Source organism: Syngnathus leptorhynchus, chromosome 4 (genome assembly GCF_054491065.1).
Source record: "Syngnathus leptorhynchus isolate UIUO chromosome 4, UIUO_Slep, whole genome shotgun sequence".
Taxonomy (NCBI): domain Eukaryota; kingdom Metazoa; phylum Chordata; class Actinopteri; order Syngnathiformes; family Syngnathidae; genus Syngnathus; species Syngnathus leptorhynchus.
The window spans coordinates 12,779,503-12,800,449 of record NC_141198.1 but is presented as its reverse complement, the minus strand read 5'-3'; the positions used below and the strand labels follow the sequence as shown (position 1 = coordinate 12,800,449).

The 20,947-nt window shown below is 42.1% G+C and overlaps 1 protein-coding gene across 1 annotated transcript in view; it reads right to left on the bottom strand.

Annotated features, from left to right (window-relative positions):
- Positions 1 to 20,947, bottom strand: part of dock8 (dedicator of cytokinesis 8) — a 40,965-nt gene that overhangs the window by 18,487 nt on the left and 1,531 nt on the right. Inside the window, exons 2-24 of the mRNA XM_085908972.1 lie at positions 15,516 to 15,615; positions 12,784 to 12,959; positions 12,298 to 12,369; positions 11,794 to 11,902; positions 9,244 to 9,453; positions 8,730 to 8,815; positions 8,233 to 8,299; positions 6,099 to 6,248; positions 5,837 to 5,917; positions 5,408 to 5,567; positions 5,202 to 5,338; positions 4,700 to 4,793; positions 4,444 to 4,606; positions 3,673 to 3,790; positions 3,374 to 3,444; positions 3,020 to 3,164; positions 2,826 to 2,927; positions 2,632 to 2,727; positions 2,254 to 2,488; positions 2,011 to 2,172; positions 1,707 to 1,885; positions 1,188 to 1,280; positions 337 to 432 (exon numbers count right to left, since the gene is read on the bottom strand). Of these exons, the coding sequence (XP_085765098.1) occupies positions 337 to 432; positions 1,188 to 1,280; positions 1,707 to 1,885; positions 2,011 to 2,172; positions 2,254 to 2,488; positions 2,632 to 2,727; positions 2,826 to 2,927; positions 3,020 to 3,164; positions 3,374 to 3,444; positions 3,673 to 3,790; positions 4,444 to 4,606; positions 4,700 to 4,793; positions 5,202 to 5,338; positions 5,408 to 5,567; positions 5,837 to 5,917; positions 6,099 to 6,248; positions 8,233 to 8,299; positions 8,730 to 8,815; positions 9,244 to 9,453; positions 11,794 to 11,902; positions 12,298 to 12,369; positions 12,784 to 12,959; positions 15,516 to 15,615 (2,902 nt within the window). The remainder of the gene's footprint in view (positions 1 to 336; positions 433 to 1,187; positions 1,281 to 1,706; positions 1,886 to 2,010; positions 2,173 to 2,253; positions 2,489 to 2,631; positions 2,728 to 2,825; positions 2,928 to 3,019; positions 3,165 to 3,373; positions 3,445 to 3,672; positions 3,791 to 4,443; positions 4,607 to 4,699; positions 4,794 to 5,201; positions 5,339 to 5,407; positions 5,568 to 5,836; positions 5,918 to 6,098; positions 6,249 to 8,232; positions 8,300 to 8,729; positions 8,816 to 9,243; positions 9,454 to 11,793; positions 11,903 to 12,297; positions 12,370 to 12,783; positions 12,960 to 15,515; positions 15,616 to 20,947) is intronic.

Here is a 20,947-nt window from a genome sequence, read left to right as displayed (position 1 = left end):
GAATAAAACCCCCCAAAAAAAACGTCATCTGAACTCCGCCAAGGTAAAAGTATAAAAATGCATAGTATACAGCCTGCATTTGATTCATCCCACAAGTGAGGTCAGTGCAGGACAAGTATGACTAAGTAAGATTAATGGAGAGGTTGAGAATAAATGTGAGTAATGATATGCCTCAGTAAAAACAAAAGGAGCAAAAGCGACGAGAGAGAGAGAGAAAATGGGACGGAAGAGAGATTCATGGTCAAATGATGTGATACATAACACATCAACATCTCTCAATTTTTTTTCCTCTAATGTGCCAGTCAAAAGGCGGCATTGTATATTGAATCTACTGACCAGCAGCTCAAAGAAGAACCAGGCATATTTGTAAGCGTTCTCCCTGCACACTCCTGTGCTGACCACCATTTGCAGGGCCAGCTCCTCGTGAAATTGCTGCAAGACACAAAAACACACAGCGCATGTATAGAAATCGATTATTTTTGTAACCAAGTGGCGGAACTTGAACGCTGGGAAAAGAGAAAAAAACTTGCACCACACTGACACCTTGTGGATTCACAAAATGCTGGTTTGTTCTTATGGTATGATAACTATAGTGAACCAAAAACACTTTGCAATGGATGTATTTTCTGCTCACGTTGCAAACAAATGGCTGGCTAAATCTGGTATAATCTACTACATATATGGTTTGATTGAGGGTCTCTTATCATTTTTTTTTTTTCAATGGTTTACTTGTTTGTACAGCAAACTTAATTGTTAGAAGGGCAACATAAAAACTTTATTGAAAATATAATAATAATAATAATAATAATAATAATAATAATAATAATAATGTTATAGTAAGATAAAATAACTTAAAGCTGACTACTCTAAATAATAGTAAATATTACCCTCATTGTAAAATACTGTTCCATTTTTTTTCCTTTGATAAAAATCTGAAAATATTGCAGTAGTACTATTTTTAAAAAAAATCAGCATTCTTTAAAAGGGATGCCTAATGTGTGTACTTTGAAATTGGACATTGGGAAAAATAGGTCATAGTAAAACAACTAAAGTCTGTACTATACATAGGGTAAACGTGCTTTTGGATCTAATTACAATTAAATTGTTCATTTTTGGAGAGGATATTAAGTCAAAAGGTTTTCATATGTAACGTAAGTAACCATAGCGAGGCTCCCCCCTGTTTGTACCTTCCTGCTGGAGGGCCTGGTGCTTCCTGTTGCGTTCTGATGGCTGTTTGTGTCCAAAACGGTTGACATGCGACTGCCTGGAACGTTGTGGCCCTGCAGACAAAAACACATACACACGTTCCATCACAATGAGCATGATGGATGTCCTCATTAGAACTGCTGTCTGCCAGCCTATTACAATAGCTAATGTACTGGAGGAGTAGGAATCAAATGACTTGTGTGATTGTGAGTGTGAGTTTGTGAAGAGGCATCGTGGGTGACCATGTAGAAAAAATGTGTATGTACCTGTGCGGCGGTTCTGACAGGTTTTTTGGCGGACCTGAGAGGTCAGGACTCCAATCATGACTTAATTGTAGTCATACTTAAATAACCAATTTTAGGATTTGGGAATTGCTCGGATAAAACTTGACTTGAAAGTGCATAAACAGCGATGACATTAACTTCAACCATCACTATAAAGGCCATAAAGACATGTGTATGACTTGCACAAATGTGACTCACACCCAACCTCCGGCATACCTTGGCAGCCAAGATGTGCTTGATTTCGGCATCCTCGGCGGACGAATGCGGCACAGGGATGTCGGGGTTGCTGCTGCTGCGGATTCTGGACTGCAGAAGCGTGTTGCCCACCGTGGTCGCGGATGCACGGCCCATCGTGCTGTACCGGCTCTCTGTGGACGGCATCACACCACCTGTTCCTGTTTGCGGCCAAACACAGATTTGTATGAGCTCAGCTTTACTCCGCATTCCCAAAAGATCATTAAGACAAAGACATTTAGCTTCGCACAAAAATGTACCTCGGTGCATATTTATCAGTGCATACCATTTGGAATGTCTCGAGGGGGGTCAGGTAGACGAAACACCCAGTAAAGGTAGGTCGCCAGTAGGCTGTTTCGACCCTGCTGGTCCTTGGTCAGCTCCTGACTGTTATGCAGACTGTTGACAATGCACACCACCGACTCGAAGGCGATCTGGGCCAGGTTGGCTGAAATGTTGGGGTTTTTTTGTACGTCATGACATATCTATCGGACGCATTGAAGTCAGCGATATCATCAACTCAACTCACCGGTCTGGCCGGCAATGAGCATGGGTTGCATGATGAGCGTGAAGAGATTGTCCAGCACCAGGTGTAAGAAGAGCACCAGTGGCTCCAGGCTGGACGACGACAGGGAGATGATGCTGAGCTTGAGCTCGTGCTCCAGTTTGTTCTCAGGAATCTTCTCCTCTCGGACGCGCAGCGGGAACATGGCGCCGCCCTCAAGCGCGTGACACAAGGTAAAAAAACGCTCCAAGTGGTTGTCCTGGTGGGTATAGCAAAAGAGTGGGAAAATATTAGCTGCAGTGTTAAGAAGTGTGTGGTCCTATGTGATCCCCCCCCCGCCTCCCCCACAAGTACCGATGAAAATTTCCCGACGATTGCTCCAAACCATGAACTGCAACTGACCTGAGTGTGCACAGAGGACACAGCTTGGACCTCCAGATTGAACAGACCCTTGTGACTTTCCATCCACTTGACTGGGATGGTCTGAGAAGAAAGTTTCTGCACAGCAAACAATATCAAAAGATAGCAAACTCTTCTACATTCTTATACACGATTCAAAAAAGTGGATGCTGAGAAGTAATTTTACACATATTTACCTCAGCAGTGTGTAGCGAGTAATTAGGAGGGAGTCGCTCCAAGGCGATGGGCAAGCAGAACTGACCGGTGTGCAGTCTCTCATTAATCCATATGGGCAGCCACTATATGAGGAGGTGAGCACAACAAAATATTGTTACCTCAGATTTAACCAAAAATAATCATAAATAAACGGAATGAAGGTTGTGAGTCTTACAGAGTAGCCAATGAGCGTTTCACAGCTGTTGCTCTGGTTCTGCTTCTGCTGGCAGCTGATGTGGTAAAAGGTGAAGAGCAAGTGGTGTCGCTCCGTCAAACGGGCTGGAAGGGCCAGCTTCACTTCCTCGTAGAAATCCGGCGATCTGCCAAAAAATGACTGTCAGAGAACAGGGCTGCTGAGCGCTCCTAAATGGTGGCATTTTGCTTTCTGCGACCACTCAATGCCTCTCATCCGCTTTAATCCCATTGAAACTTATTTGGACATACATTTTAAACTCATTGTATTTCAACACGTTGAACAAAAAATACGTGATGCGTAAACATCATTATGGAGTTATATTAATGTACTTGCTTGTTATGGTAGGTAACAGGTGTGTAAACTTCCCGCACAAATTCAGAGCCACTGGATTTGCCAAAAATGACCTGTGGGGACACACAAACACCCCAAATTTATAAAAAGTTACTGAACAGTATATTCGCTTTACTATTGATAAAGAGCAATCAATGAAAACTGTGGCAGAGGTTAGCAACGGAACCCAAGTGTTTTGTTGAAGGAGGTACAACGATGCAAACATTACATACTAGTACGAGTCAGAAAGATACATTGTGTAATCATTTTATTTTCTGCCGAGAGTTTGCATCTGTACTCACAGGTAGAGAGCAGCTGGGGTCCTCGCCACTCATAAACTGGATTTTGATGGTGATGTTTCGTGCAGACGTCAGTCTGTTGACAAAGTTCAGCCTCTGGGGATAAATAAAGAGCAAGTTCCTGCAGAATGCAAAGCAGAAAACAAAACAAAAAGGTGATGTTTTTCAAGTTTCAACCGCTAGATGGCAATAGTGACACGCAATAAGCAACTATTAGGGAAACAGGTTAATTTAGCTTTTAACACAAAATTAAAACATCTTGAACTCAGTAATAGAAAGTCATTATTTAAGGCATTGTCAGAGCATCCATGCGTGTTTTTGTTTTTACAATTAGAGTATAGGGTGTGCCAAAAATTTGACATGAATGACAAGCAACAAATCAAGCTCCTTTATGCAGTGTTATTTGAGGCTTCTCGAGACAGAGTCCCTCCAGAGCAAGAGAACTTCAGCTCTCTGAGTGTGGACTGCAAATGAACTGGCTAATTATCGATTTCATACTTGATAGGTATACTAATTGTACACAAATTAACTTTCCATAATGTTCCTTTCAAATTACAAATGAAACAATGAAAAAAAAAAAAAAAAAAAGCAGCGTCACCTCTAATGAGTGCGACATGACTGTTGCTTGAGGCATGTTAGAGGAATAAATACAGTTTCTGTTTGGACAAGGAGCCTTGTTTGAACCTTGGGCTATTTTCTTTTCCTCCTTACATATTTGTATTTCCTAGTTGAGCATTTTGCACAAATACTTCCAAGGCTTTCACAGCAGCTCACCTGTAAACGTTATGAGGGACGTAAACTTCACTGGAGGGGAACTCCAGCACTTCTTTGACGTGCCGAATGTTCTTCTCGGCTACAGGAATCAGGGGGATGAGCTCGGTGGACAAACAAGCCTGAGGTAAGTCGTGCAGTGGAGTCATGTCCAGCTTTATGCAGCCTGAAGACAACAAGACATCAATGTGACTAACACTGACTATTTTCACCCCCCCAAAAAAATAATATTATTTTTCTAAACATGACAAGGGGGCACCTGGTATCGTCTTGATTCGTCTTTGTGGAGTGGATGTTTTTTTAATCTCATACAGGAATTTCAGCAAGTCTTCATCACTCAAACGATCTCCTTCCTGCAACAGGAAATCCAAGAAGTTAGAATACGTAATGCGCTAGACGATTTAAAAATCTGGCCTTACGACGCCAGCCTCATAATGATGAATATTGGTGAATCACCCGAGATATTTCTCAAGTTACCGAAGCGTCAGCGCTAACGTCACTTTTCAAAGTTGTGTGTTGGAGGAGCGTTGTCGCATCCTAAACTGCTGATTTTATTTTAAGACAATGGCATGTTTAGCCTTCAAACTCGATGTCTTCTTCCAAGGTTAAATAGCTTGAACCGTTTTTACAGCAGCTTGGCGAGGATGCCAAGCATGGTTTTGTGTTAATGGAATGCATTTGGAAGATTACTCTTTTTTGGACAGGACATGATGAATCTCAGTATGACAATAGAGCTGTTTCTTTCCATTTTGAAGCCGGACCTGTTTGAAGATGGTGTTGATGGTGATGGTGGCAGGCTTGAAGGCGGAGATGTTACACGGCTGCTCGTCAAAAGTGCTGAAACGTTCAGAGTTCCTCCTGGGCAGCTGCCCTTTACGATCAATGCTGCTGGATTTCCCTGATGAAGAAAAAAAAACGACATCTAGCTCACATGACAAAGGACAAAAAGGAGGAGGGGGATGCCGACCTTTTATGCTGTCTGAGTCTGTGACGTCGCGGTCGATGGCTGCGGTGGTGATGATTTCCATGATGTTGACGGTGGCCCAGGCGAAGGGCATGCGGTAGCGACCCAGCCTATGGCAGAAGGCCTCGGCCTGGCCTCGCAGTTTCTCTACCTTGTCCTTGTTCTGGAGGGACACAGGCACGAGTTCTTCAAATGCGACATTACAAAAATGATATGTTTTTTCTCCAATGACCCAGTTTTTTGGCTACTGTAAGTATCCTTTCAGTAACATTCAATATAAATTTAGATGCTGTATAAAAGTGTTGCCCAATGACCACAGCAGTTGTGCCATAGTGTAGGTTATGCATGAATATAGCTTTCTGAAGCTTTATTTCTTAATCAATCTTTATGTCCATTTCAAAGATTTGAGGGTTTTCCAATGGCTTACGTTACCTTTGACAATTCACAATCCCTCATTGTCATGTAAGGCTCGGCGCAGTCGCTAATTTCGCCCTGCTGGAGAACCTTTTCAATCTGGAACACAAAGTACAAAATTCCATAGAAAGAATAAAGTTCAATCAAAGTGACTCAACATGAAAATCCATTCAATCCAGAAGGAAGGCAAGGAAGCCATATCTTCTTCTTCTGGCTGCTCCCGTTAGGGGTCGCCAGATAAGTATACTTTTTAGATGGTACTGTAAGATTCCATGCTCACCTTGATGACCAAATAAATGTCGGGTGAAGGGTAGGTGATGGAGAAGATGGCCGACCGAGCCAGTGTGGAGGGATCTACATTAGGAGCGTGCGATCGCAAGAAGCCTTTAAACTGCTCAGAGTTCAGGTCACAGTGGAAGTTCTCAGATATCTGAAAGAAGAGAATTGTCTTGTCTCAACATCAAATGAGAGTGCAGAGAGTGTCCAAAGAGTTGCAGTCTTCAATGAATTTAACATTAGGACTGGTTGATACATATTTATATTGTACACGTTGATGCTCAGGGGGGGGGCTCAAGTTTTGAAACATCTTTGGTATTTGGATAAATAAAGCAAATCTCAGACAGTGGGGAAAAATACTACAAGTGCTGGTGAAGGAAAACAATTCAATTAAAAATATGAAAAATCTCATATTGTATTTTCAGGCCAAACTACCCAGCCATAACTAATTTTATTTTAGCTCCCTATCGGAAAGAGAAAGGACAATTCTGTAATGTAATTATGCCCAGATCTTGTGTTAATTTGTACAAAATTTTTATGGTGCTGGATGACTATACACATTGTCTGATGATACTAATCTGAAACTAGAGTAAAGTGAAGCACTCATCTGAAAACGTCTCGCCAGTTTAGCAAGAACATAAACATCACAAACATGCAATCAAACTTGTGATCTGTGTGCTGCTCATAAAAATCAACAGCGCCAGCAATAATTGCCAAAAGGGAGGATTAATACAAGCTGGTTCAATGAGTACACATCCAGCGTAAACCGCCGCAGTATTCTCATCACAACCTCAGGCTAGGAAGAAAGCCACATGTGCCGGTCATGTGATCCTTGTGATGCTTGGCTTTTCCCCTCACTGGGCTTCTTTCCAACCTGGCCGACCACACTTAGCACCGCAGCAGACTTTGCGGTCGGCTCAAAAAAAAGAAGCACCAGATGTCAAATAGTATCCGTGAATCCTGTGACACGCTTGGTTCTGTCACTCTCTGTATAGATGAAAACCTCATGTTGATAACGGGGTGTGGTTAAAGAGTCATCATCGTCGGTCTTCTGCTAAGCGGAACAAAGGCGTCAAACAAAAGCGCCTTTGTTGTGACCTCATGGTTAATGACAAACATATTTACTTGTGAAAACGAGCCTCTTAATTCCAAGTGTCCAAGATGTGCAAATTATAATTTGTGTTGTATTCGTTGCGTCAATTTAGCCATTTTGCTTTCAAATGGGTTTATGAATTGTATCTATTTACTTATGTGTTTAGCTTAACAAGCTGCCTGTACAAATAACGTTCAGCAGCTATAGTTGTACTAAGTTCATTCTGTTTCCTTTTTCAATCACTTTTTGGTTCTTTTATCACAAACAGTGTTCAGCAGCTATGTCAATGCTAACATTCAGAACTTGCCTTCCTACATAAAAGGTATCCTGGCTGCTCCCACAACATTGTAAATACAATTTTGTCAAACGACAAAATTTGTAAATGCCCTGCAAACAATTCTGAACAGCAATATTAGCATTGATGCTATTGCAAACACAACATGATGGGTCCACTAATAAACCCATGTGTTTTCAAGTGCGACAAGATTTGTACAGTGCTGCACACAAATACGTACATCATGTTATTTTTAGGTCCAGTTATGACAGATCGCTGCTTTTGTGCCCGTTATTACCCATCAGCCCAAATCAGAGTCATCAGCATGGGTTCTAAGGCAGTCAGAAGAGGGCAAGGCCACTGGCATAAAACCCCATCACACTATCGCCACTAGCTATTAATCATGAGCTAAATCCTTCCGGCCTCTTCATCCACAAACCCCCCTCCGTTAAATCAATCCTTCAAAAACATGCAAACAAAGTAGCCGGTTGGGAGAAAAAACTGCCCAGCATTAGTAGCAATTGAGGCAAAACATGCTGTAGATTACACTGATCCCTCACCGACTTGAGTGCGTGAAAACATGCAGTAAAGCAGGAGGCACATGGCACGCAATAATAAAATCGGGGAGGTGGGAAATAATAAAATAACTCGATATTAAAATGGCTGTGAGCTCTATGTGCACTGTTAGAGACGTGTATAAATTAACTCATAGTAAACACTTGAAAAGCCTATCTATTAAAAGCCTTTTTTGTTGCTAGTGACTTTTCTTACCTTTTTCTTCTCTTTCAGGTCATACAAGGCCATGGTGGCAAATATGGGTTCGATGTCAATCTCGAACCTGAGAAGAAAAGAATCATTCAGAAATGACAAGCACTGAAACACGCTGCTATGTAATTGACGTTTTCGCCTGGTGCTCTCCTCGTATCGTATTTCTATTCTACTTCTTCCTATCCCGTGACTACTTTGTTGTATCTGGAATCACTTTGTGATGTGAAATGTGTGGATGAAGCCAGGAAATACATGCAGTGGGTTATAAGGAGGACACGGTTGTGTTTGCGTATTTGTAAATGCTTTAAAGGAGTGAGGAGATGTTGTAAATTAGTGGGGGGGGGGGGGGGGCAACTGTCGCCAAGTATGCTGTCTGAAACCACGAATGGACACAACATCCAAGAATGTGCAATGTGTGAGATAAAAAAAAAGCCTTTAAAAAAAAAAAAACCTTAATAAAAACATCTGCTGGTGAAGTCATACACAAATTTCCGACATACTTGATGGCCTGGCATCGGATCTGAATGCGGTCTCCAGTGTGTTCTTTGGGGCATTCGGGGATAGGTCGGATCTCCACCGCATCTTCCTGGAACACGAAAGAAGTCTTACTTTTGGAAACTATGCAAGAAAGAGCAGGAGGAGGAAGGATTGAGCTGCTAAATTAGTATCTTTAGCAAAATACTCCTTTATTTAGCAACAAGAGATCAATTTGTTTGGCACAGTTGACAACACCAATTATGACCAGACTTTTGGCCGAGCTTATCAGAATGACCAATATTTTGCAAATTTTATGCATGTCTTTAATTCCCCGATTGTTCAACGATGTCATTGAAATTGAAATAAGACATTTCAGATGCACAATTACCTGTGAGACAAATTAATTTTGTCCCCTACGAAATGATTTGAACATCCCAGAGCAAACCGAATACAAATCCCACTGAATCAAACCGCATCGGATGATTCCGCTTTAAAATATACGATGCAAACCCCGAAAAGTAACGGATGATGCCTCACCTCGTCAATTGGCGGGTACAACGCAAAGACCTCAGGGTGTCTGTTTCCCTGCCGGCTCTCCTGGTTAAAGCGGTCTAGTTCCTCGGGACTGCTGAAGGCCAGCAGCCCCGGCACCCTCTGGTCTGGAGTCAAACAGCGCAAGTTGAAGTCGGAGGAGGTCAGGGTGCGGCCAGAGTCATCATTCAGCCCCGCTAGAGTTGGAGACTTGACCTGGGCAGATGGCAAAAAAAGACAGGGTTGAATATTGAAACAAAGAAAGGGTGGAGGGGAGCTGATGTCATTGAATGTGAGAATGGAGAAAAGAAAAAAAACGGAATACTAAAACAAACTGATCAATACATGTCATTCCGATGTTTTGTGAAGCGTAAAAAAAAATCACACTTCAGATTTGAAAAGAAGTCTCGAGTTATTATGTTGTCAAGGACACTAGAAAACAGCTGACAGGCATCCAGACAGCCCTGACAGTCTTGACAGTCCTGACAGTTTTTTGCCCCCAGACAATAACACAAAGTTGTCTGGTCTGCTCAAGGTATTGAAAGGCTCTCCTCAACATGTGTGCCTAATGCTACGGCTGCTAAAATATAATTAAGTCATGAGTATGAAAAAGGAAATCAAGCCAAATGTGATACTTTGCAGTCCAATGAAACCGGAGCTGCTTGTCAATATTATTGATGCATTCTGCAGTTGCGGATGTAGCTTTGAAAAGAAGGACATCTCATTAGTCGGCGGGATTGTGTACAGTTATTGTACCTTTGTGACATTTTGGTTATGCATATGCAAGCAATTTAGCTAATTCCAAACCAGGTTTCATGCCTGCTCTTGTTTGGCCCAACTCGTCCCTTTTAGTCAACACAACAGAACATTTGTATCATAAATTATGCCACTTTGTATTATTCATTATTATTGTGGATAACGTTGGTACTGTACTGCATCATCCAAAGAAATATTTTGAATATTTTGGCCGTTGACTGTCTGCCCTGATTGTCACTTAGTTGCAATTAACCAAGTGGAGCATCTGCTGCAAACAAGTTAGAAGTCTCTTGGGCGGGCCATGACATCAGTCAGCTAGAATTACTCCACAGGCATGACCATGCCCGCTCTTGTCTTTGAACCTTTCTCCATACTATCCCCTAAGCTGTTCTTGTCTCTTTGACTCCCGTCACACATCAATCCCATATTCCTGCTGTCAAGAACCGTCTGGGCATTGCACCATGATCTAGAGGCCACGGACCGTGACGTGCCGAAGGACAATCGCCCCGTTCTTCCCTTCGCTGTCACACTCTATCTGGCATGCAGATCATGGGAAGCTGGCTGCTCCAATAAAGACCTTTTTGGTTTGGGTGATTAAGCGGTGCTGGCATAGACGGACGGAGTGACAGGGCGGGGGAGGGTACTGAGGATGGCGAGGACTCAGATTGGCTGGCGCTGCCGCAAGGCCTAGAGCCCAAGTGTTGGTTCATTTGGGACAAAGGAGGATGGGAACTTGGCACCAAACCCCAGTTGCGGGCCAAGAAAGGGAAGTGGGAAGTAATTAAAAGAAGAAAACTCCCTAAAATATGTAGAACCACCAGTCCACCATGAAAGATTAATCAGCTAATTTGAGAGTCAAAAGTGTGACACATACATGCATGACAGAAAAGCCACTGGTGTATTGTCCACTTTCTACCCTACCCCCCACCCCGTTGTGTTGTTGTTTCCCCTCAATCAGTATGGACTGCCATGCCGCTCTAACTTCAGGCCTGCTTCCCACCAAACAAATTTAAACCAAAGGCTGCATATTAGGAGTTGGAGAGCCAAACTGTATTAAAAACAATATGAGAAGTCATGGGATTTAACTATGACCACACAAAATTAAGCCATAATTATGGGAAATAAATTTCTGACAAAAGTCATAACACTAAGAGATACAATTTTGTACTTATTATGAGAATAATTTAAATAATCCAAAAATTACAACAATAGAGTAGAACTATTGAAATAGGTACCCCCATGCCACCTACATACATCCCCATGGTGGAAACACAAACAAGATCGGGGTTTGATGCTAACCTAGACTTTTTGTCTCGTTCAAGTCCAGCGGGCGCGTGGAGAATTTGAAGTGACTAACGCAATATGAGTGTGACACAACAGCTCAGAGGCAGGTCAGGAGTATTACACAATGACATAAGAAGGAAATGAATGAGTCAAGGCTGGAACTTCTTGACTGCATGACAGAGGTTATTATCTAAAGCTCAAGTTCCCCCAAGTCTTCTTGTTCCGACAGCTGAGTTTGGACTGCTTGTGGTGGTGACACAACATGAAATATTGACATTTTGCTACACATGGCTCATATCCAAATACAGTACTAATATTGACTTTCTGGAGTCCCCTACTGCTCTGCAAGTGTGAAATTAAAACAATCAAAAGTAAATGATATTAGTAGGAGTGGTACCATATTTCTGAAAATGTAAAAATATATACAAGAAATTGCTAAGTATTTAAAATCACCCTTTTTGCATAGATTTGAACTATTCTCCTCCCTCCTGCAAAAGATTACACTTTGCATCTTACTGGTGTGTTTTCTTTGATTGACTTGACGTCAGACTCGAAGGTCTGCTTCTGGAGGAGCTTGTGCAGGCCGGCTCGATCCGAATATGCACTCCAGCCATCGCCTTGGCACCTTTGAGGATGCACAAACACACACACACACAAGTTAGTGAGTGAGGGATGCACAGACTAGAAACAACAAGCATGGTTAGCGCTGATACACCTCTGCACTTAGATAACGACACACATCAAAGTCTTGCACACTAAGATAGCGTCTGTTTTAATGCATCAGATTGGAGGTGTGTATTTATCGGCCTCTCTGATGTGTGTCGTTTCCTTTTTCCAACCTCTCAAGGAACTCAAGTGTCTGCAGTCACTCTATTCTCTGGTGAGAAAAGACTGCACAATCTGCTTAATCTCAGATTATTATTATTTTTTTTTTCCAAATTGAACCCTCCACCTTCATCATTTTAAAAGCTATGATAATCGGTAAAACTCAAGAGAATGGAACTGGCTGAAAGGGCTGACCTTCTGGACACCACAAGCCAAGGTTGGGTGTAACTCTTGACGCAATCTCTCACATGGGGATCCAACTCCACTCTGCAAAATAGAGACAAGATGGAATGATTACACATTAGCAGAAGAAAAGCTCAGAGGGAGAAACTGAGTAACAAATGACTGTGGACATAAAGATTCTACACTAACTATTTGCTCAATACCAGGTTTTTGTGAGATCAAAATTTTCCACCAATGTGAGTTACAATCAGCTCAACTCAAACCATTACGGATTAAAAAAAATAAAAAAAAATAAAAAATCGTGGGACAATTTTTTATAAAACGTTTTTCAAAAACCATTGTAAATCCAATACAAGTACAAAAAACACAAAACAAAAATTTTGTGGGAAATTAAACAAATATTTAGTATCGTTTCCCCTTACACTGATTGGATTTATCTACCCAGCTACCTACTAAATAGTTCCTATGGTGATTCACATTTGTGAGGAAGCGACCCACCCGTCGTCAGGTACAGGATGCCGGATGGTACGACACTCCTTCTCCACCAGGTCCACCTTTAGGTCATCGTCGGGAAAGTCGCCGAGCTCCTGCATCAGGGCAGAGTCGCCGCTTTGGAGCTGCGACATCAGGAACTCCTCCAGGTCCAAAGGATCCACCGCGTCATACGACTGCGGCTGAGGAACCAAATTGAAAAGTTTAGGACAAACACAACTAAATGCAGTTTAGTATTTTTCTTCTAAGTCATTTCGGACAACTATAAGCTTTCAAGCAGCGCTGAAAATTAGTCTGCCTTACACTTCTGAACATAAATGTTGGAATTTGAACCAGAACCTCAAACTGAGTGGCATATGCATTAAACACTATTCCACTGTGCTGCTCCGTTCAATTTGTTCAATTCGTTCAGTTTGACTGAACCAGGAGAATGCATTAGCAGCAATCAGTAATGGAAAAAAATGATTATTCTAAAAGGCTATTTTCTGCTACCTCTTACCTGTCCCGAAAAAATCAAAATGGAACAAAGTGGCCTGGATGAGACAGATGGTTCTATTTATAGCTACCAGTACAATTCACAGTCACTCTTGCACCGAGTCTTTGCCTGAGTGAGCTTGGAACACAGCGTCGAAAATCATCCCAAAACCCATTGAAGCCACTTAAAAGAACACCACAGAAGGTAGGGGGGGGAATACATAAAAAGGGTATCACATTTACTTTTCCTTTTACGTTGTTTTTTTGCAAGAAGAGGAAGATGAATCTGTGGCTTTAGTAAGTCGTCAGGGTCCTCTTAGTGTTGTTACTTGTTATCATAGTCGAGATAGAATGTTGGCGATAGGCTGAAATAAGGTCTACCATTAGATTGAAATAAAAATAGAGTACTAATAGAAAAGTAAGATTATCGCAATCAAATTAACAGTGAGAAGAGAGAAATGACTGCAGGAACATAACACGATGAGTCAACGCTCAAGCCGACAATCGCGCGCCGAGCAAATTCCATTTACCTACAGACGTGTTGCTGCACATCTGTCCACCCTAAGGCGTGGTTTTTAGCAGCAAATTATCATGCGAGTGGTGAGCATTAATGTTCAAGTGGTAGATCATTAGGAGCAGACGCAACCTCGCTGTCTGCATCGTCGCCATCGTGTCTTTCAAGCGTGGCGGCAAACTAGAACAAATGAATGCAAATGTATGCATGCCTCTGATCAGTGCATGTTGCTATGTGGAAGCAACACTATATTTTTTTCAGTAGTTGGTGTCTGTGTATTAATCATTTATATAAAAAAAAAAAGTTAGGAAGGTTAAGCAAAACTCAGGAAGTCAGTTCAAAAATCTCAAGACATAAGATTTTGTAAGATCAAGCAAAGTGTACAGCGCAGCACAAGCAAAATGTGTCATTTCAACAACTGAAGTAGACTCGAAAAACTATTTTAGCAAACCCTTTCCTGATATGTGCTCATAGAGAAATGCTGCGGACTTACCCTGACGACAACTGAAAAGTGACAGAAAAGGGGAAGCGTGCAAAATGGCGCATGCCGGATGTGAGAAGTGACAGTGTGCACCTACACTGCACGGCGCTTCGCTGCTTTTTAATGAAACTAAGCCGTGATGCAGATCCTCTTAAATATGATCCATCCTCATATTCCTAGAAGCTGAAAAGTACAGTGGATCAAAGATCAACCTTATCAAATAATGCATTTCTTTGGCCAATATCAAGTCTTTAAATTGTGCCTTGAACATAACATTTCAGACAAACCACAAGGATTAACAGGAAGTGACATCTGCACGCCCTCCTTCCATCCATTAACTGAAAACTACACATACAAACACACATGCAACTTTTCTTTTTAATGTAATCACCGTGTACCACATTTTTAGGTTCTGATTTGAATTTCAAGCAAGAACCCGTACACCTGCAACCATAGTGAAGACAAACTCTATTGAAAATTGATGAATGAATCTGTTTGCCGTACGAGTCCAAGAAAAAAATGGAAAAGGGCATGGAGGGAATTCTGAAAACAAATAAACAGGGAAACTATCATCCCAGAGATTAAGGCATTAAAAATCCCTCTCCCACATCCCAAATCCGGCCATATGAAACATTTGCCCATGTAAGCTGCAAGGTAGGCAGACCCCCCCCATCCCGCCTAGCTCCTGACCCACTTCCCAAGCAGGTTAAGGATTAACCGTGGAGCACGTCGTCGCGAGCTGGAAAAGAGATGAATGGCGCGAGGCATCCTCCTTCGAGCCTCTCAGCTGACTCGTTCATGCATCTTCGCTGGGGACTGTGCGTGTGTGTGTTAAATCAAAGGCATGGAGCACACTCAGTCAGAGAGAGTGAGTGTCAGGAGTGCCGCCTCTGAGCTTTGGAAAACTCGGTCGGCTCTGGCGAGATGTAGGTCGGCAAATGCGGCGAGGAAGGGTGGGAATAGAAAATGAAAGTGTGAAGAGAGAGGGTTCATAAGAGTGAGAGCGGGAACAAATCCCTTCGACGGATTACTGAGCATCAGCTTCACAGAACCTGAGTGGCTCCGGCTTCGGCTTGTCACCAACTTTACAGCAGATGAAATCTCCCAAGTGTGTTCAAGTACAACTATTGGACATCATCAGATTTTTAACATCTTAAATGATTTTTATAAAATGTGACAGATCCTTGCTTCAATGACAATCATTTACAATCAGAAGAGTCACGTTGGTGAATAATATGACAAACTCAGTGTCGACAAAGCTCAACTCACCACGGTGAGGTACGTCGTGGTTGAGGCGTTGGAGTTTGTCCGTCTGTGATAATAGCCATAGTTGCCACTGAAGTTTCGCCTGATCTCGGCAGATGAATGCCTAGAACAAAAAAATGTTTTAGACTTTCAAATGACAAGTTCAGACACACAGCCAACATTGTTGAAATTACGTTTTAGGCATATATCAAGCAACAGGCATGTCATGGGTCTTAATGAGTGCTACAACTCCAGCTCCACCATTGTTCCCACTCGCATTAGTTTGAATTGCTCATCCATGGTGATTCCATTCACACTATTGTTCCCTCCATACTACAGAAGCACAACTCAGTGGCGGCTTTGTCACGTTGGCACCCCGTGGAATAAATATGGGGTACTGATTTAAGAGTCGGGCTGTAGCAGAAAATCGACATGACGTTACAATGGAAGGTTAAATTCAAAGACAGTGGGAAGATACAGTGGGTGTTCATGTGCGCTTAGTTGCGCGTTTGCAATGCCAAAAAAGTGGGCAGGCCAAAGAGTGGAAAAAAAAAAAGAAATCATTGAGGAAGTTTCTTGCAGCTCACCTCTATGCTTCCCAAACAAAGAGACATGAATATTTATTTAGGGAAATTACAACAGCCTGGAGGTAACCCTGCATCATGTGATCAATTGTGTTCTAACTTTGGAGTTTCCACTATATGTAGGTCAATTATTTTTTTCAAACACAATAAAAGTAGACACTTGGGTGGGGGGGGGTTACTTTTTATATCTATGTTACAATAAGGGCAGGCCATGCCAGTGGTGAACCCACACCACAGCGCCGCCCACTTGTCCATGTTAATGCCGGGTTCCAAATAGGAAGGACGAGTCTTGCTAATTACAACTATGAGCCCAGTCCAAAGTGGAGACGCACCAGTATTTCAACACCACTCCAGCGCCTTACTCATGATGCATCCACCAAAGATTCATTTGAGAAAATTGAAGTGTATTTGATTTTCTAGGAAAAAAAAAACAATGCCCATTGATTGTAACATACTTTACATTATGAACCTTAAGCTACAGAGGAACACAGATGAAACCGTACTTATTCTTCTACAATGCTGATGTCGACCAAAATAGTGTAGAATATTCCTCCTAATTTGCATAAAACTCTTAGACAGATTCTTACTATTTCCAGTATTTCCTTAGAGGGGGGGAAAAAAAAAACATTGAAAGTGGAAGGGATCAGAGGTAAACAGATTGTGTTCCATCTTATACGCTCCAGTGTAAATGTGACACACCTTCCATTTACAAACAACGTCAAGTGTTATGTGAGTCAAGACATGACATACCTGGAAGGTGGGGGGCATGCTCGGGTGAGTGAGCTGCATCTAGTTTTCAGGGCAAAGTCCAACACTAGAGTTTCCTTTTATGTAATCAACACGACTCTGCCTGTCATTTGAAAGCCACGAATGAATATAGGTAAGGAGCATTAAAAATAAACAACGACAGACATTATACACGGGTTACGTCACGGGTCTGAACGTTTTCTTCGCTAAACATCACGCCAAACACTCATACACCGAAGCCTTTACGATCATTTTTATTGCCTGTAGTCTATAGGTTATTTTTGAGATGAGAGGATGATGGCTTCATTATCTTGACCTAAACGAAATAGATCATTTACAAACGTCTAAAAAAGAAAAGGCAAAGTCAAAGTCTGCTCTAAGGTCAATTTCTTCACGTCAAGACACATAAAGAGATCGAAATTTCGTTTCCTACTATCCCACGCAGACAGCATCTGGATCGCAAGACTGGAATGCTCTCGTTTCACTTTTATGCAGCAACTGAGCCGACACAAAAGAAAAACATGACATTTTTCTCCGACCCCGAGAGAGTATTGACGGATGACTGTGTTAATATTGTATGTGTAGCAATTCAAGCCTTGTAAAAAGTTTTTAACACTCCACTTCTAAAGGGGCAAGCCCTAGCACCACAAAGTACATTACAAATATTCTGCTTATATACTGTACATTCCACGACAATAAGCAAAAAAACAAAAAAAGGCCTTCCATATCCATGTCACTACAACCCTTGAACAACTGAATACAAAAGTATCATTTGCATGTGCACGAGCATACTCGCAAGCACACCCCACTGCGGTTGGTCGCCTGCTACCATTCAAAACACAAAGCGCCTGGCTATAAAAAGAGCAGGCAAGTAAAACAGTAATCAGGCCTTGCCAGCAGCACACAGGCATTATTTCATCACAGCACACAAGCAGCCTGCGACTATTGTCTTCTTTGGACCCGGCCGTCCTTTGGCCGGGGTAGTATTTAGGTGCTCTGCTAAGTTTTTCTAGTAAAATGTTGGATAAAAGTGTCGTAAAGTATCATATTTGAGTATGAAGACACCGTTTGTGCAGTTGTGAAGAAACAATCACGATATGAAGAGTTATGTGTTGTATTCTGCTATGTCAGCCCAGTCTGGGACGTCAGGGTCTTTGATCCCGTGAATGACCGCTAAGTCATTTCCCAGACGGCTCTCCCTTTCAGCTTGACGCTGTCGTCCCAAAATAAAACCCGAGCGCAGCCAAGCAGTGGCGCATTGGCAACTCGGGCTGCACCAGTGCGAGAGATATCCAAAATTGTTTTGTTTTGGGGGTTTTTAACAAACTAACTTTAATGACAGGACAACTGGACAACTAATGATTAAGTCAGGAAAGAGTCACACCCTGAAAAAAAAGACCACTGAGAGTCACTTTACTCTCCTGGAAAACAATAATCATGTAACATCATGACCAAAAATTGTCTATGTATTGCCGCAGTTTACGATCCATGTTCCAAAATAATAACAAGTGACAAAAAACATGTTGCGAAATAACAGTATGCTTTGAACCAGCTTGTGGAATAAAAAAAAACATCATGTTATTTCTATAAGTCCAAAAACAAAACACAAAGTGGTAAAACAAAACTGGGGACAGATTCACAAACAGAAACAGAAACAAAAGCAATCATCTGACAAAGACAGAAAGAAAGCAGGGTACTAAACACAAGCAAATCGATAAGACAGCGAGAAGATACGAGCAGACAAGACATAAGAACTACGCAAGTCCCGAGTACATAATGGCCAAGATGTACTTATTTAAATCCTGTATTTACTCGCGTTCCTAAAACCTGCTCCCAAGTTGTTTGGCTCCCCCGATAGCAACTAATTTTCTTGCATCACGCTTGCAGGCCTGCACTTGCTGTGTGTGCACATGGTGTGTTTTTGTCAGCACTTCTGCAATCGTTGCGCAAGCCTTCCTGAAGATGTGACAATCCCCCCCCCCCCCTGATACCCCATCATCACACATTTTACCAGCTCTTACTGACACATTCTGATTGGATTTCTGAATGGGAAAATTCTGCTCTTGATTATCTCTCTTCATATAGTGATACATCAGCTGGGATAGTCTCATGCCAGAATGGAGTGATGGAATGTAACGCTTCAGGGCAAGTGCTTATGAGGTTTGTCACACAAAGTTTGATCCATTTTGTTCAAACTAATTTCTGTGCAGAGTGAGTGGTGTGCCAATTTTATGGAGGAGGTTGTTGGCAGGGAGGTTGATCGCATTGTGTTAGCACATAGAGACAGAAACTACGAGTCTTCCTAACATAGCTAGCCCTCCCCAAAAATGACCACCTCCCGTCTTCTGGTCCAAAGAGGAAGTGGAAGAATAACAGAGTGTGGCGTGGCGTTGACTTCAAGAGGATTGTGGTGGCGGGATGCCCCCGCTGTGTGTCTGTCTCATCCTATCATATGTCTCCAGACTTTAATGGGCCGTGCTGCTATCTGCACCATCGCGCTTCAGCTTCCTGCCAGGGGCAGGCACGCACAAACACAGGAGTAAGCCCAAGTGACCAAAACAAATCTTACTGCCAAGTTGATTTCAATTCTTAATACGTTTTTTGGGGGGCTTTTTTTTTTTTTTTTTTTTTTTGTTAGTCCGAGTAAATCCCATGTAACTCAATCCGGACCACCCCTGGTCACTTAAAAAGTATTGAACGGTGGAGGCTCCGTCCGCATCCACAGCTGTCTCCACACCTGCTACCATATGGTCATGCTACTTCTCTTCATGGACGACCTCTTCTTTCTGCCTTCTTTTTGCTTACAATGGGGGAAAAAAATCATTTGGTGGTGGAAAAGTGAAGTGAAACCGGAGCAGCACTATGTACAGGATTTCCTCCTCAAGCATTGTAGGAGAGTCTGGATTCATTTTGTACCAAGAGACACATCCTCCATATGAGTGGGATTCATGTTAAATGTTAGTTGCGCTGATTTGTAATTTTAGAGTCGAGGCGGTGAAGGATAAGACCTATGCGAGGCTCGTCTTGACTGATACTTTCACAAATCTTTCCTGTTTGCATTCGACATCTGCCTCCAGAAGATAATGTGCCGTTTGTTTTGTAAAGAAAGGGATTTTGTGGACCTTTGTGTAAACCTGCCAACCCACTACTACGCCGTGACGCGGAGCGCAGAAGCCACGCTGTCAAGCAAGTGTCATGGAGGGAGTGCCGTCGATGATTCCAAATACAATCATCAGGATTATTTCCAATACGATTAGTTATTACTTGGTAATGACTATTTGACTTAGTATTTGATATTTAGTGGGGGCCTGAGACTTAATTGCAACTTGTACATATATGACTTACTCCCACCTTTATACTAGCCTGAGTCTACAAATGGGTACAACAACTTACGCGATTAATTTGTCATTCACAGCGCTGTCAATGGGGAGGAATCGATGCAATCTGAAGAAGAGCATTATCTCAGCAATGGAAAGTTTTTTTTTCACCTTTGGTTGCGTTTTAAATTATTCTTCATTTCATAATATAAAAAATAAATGTTCAAACATTTTCTGCACATTGAAGGCCAAATGTCCATTCCTGTGCAGTGCATTTTTTTGGTTTTTACTTTTAGCATAAAGAAGCACAATTCTTCACATATACTGTCAATGACTTATTTAATTGCAATGAGGGAGATCATGTCACTATCAATGAGCATATCATTGGCATGCGTCCTTGGGCCTCACGGCACCCTGCAAGCAGCTGCTCTGCTGGCTCATCAGTGGATTCAGACAGCGGTCCAAAAATCCCTAACATCCCCATGCAGCTGAGCTCAGTGCTGTACAGCAAAGCAACAGCCTTGATGTGTCATGGATTATGAAAAAAAAAAAAAGCACTGTGCAACATTCCCTTTGGAATGGATAAAGGATTTGACGTAAAGATGAAAACAGTGGGATGTGATATGGGGACTATTTGCTATTTGGATTCAATTCTACAACTGAATACTACAGGAACTGGTATTATAAAAAAAAAAAAAATAACCAACACATGCTCACAATAACATTTGTTCAATTATTGTGTCATAGAGTTCATTTGACCCTCAGTTGAAGGGAGCTGGAGTTGAAGGTTAAAATGGCAAAAGGGTGA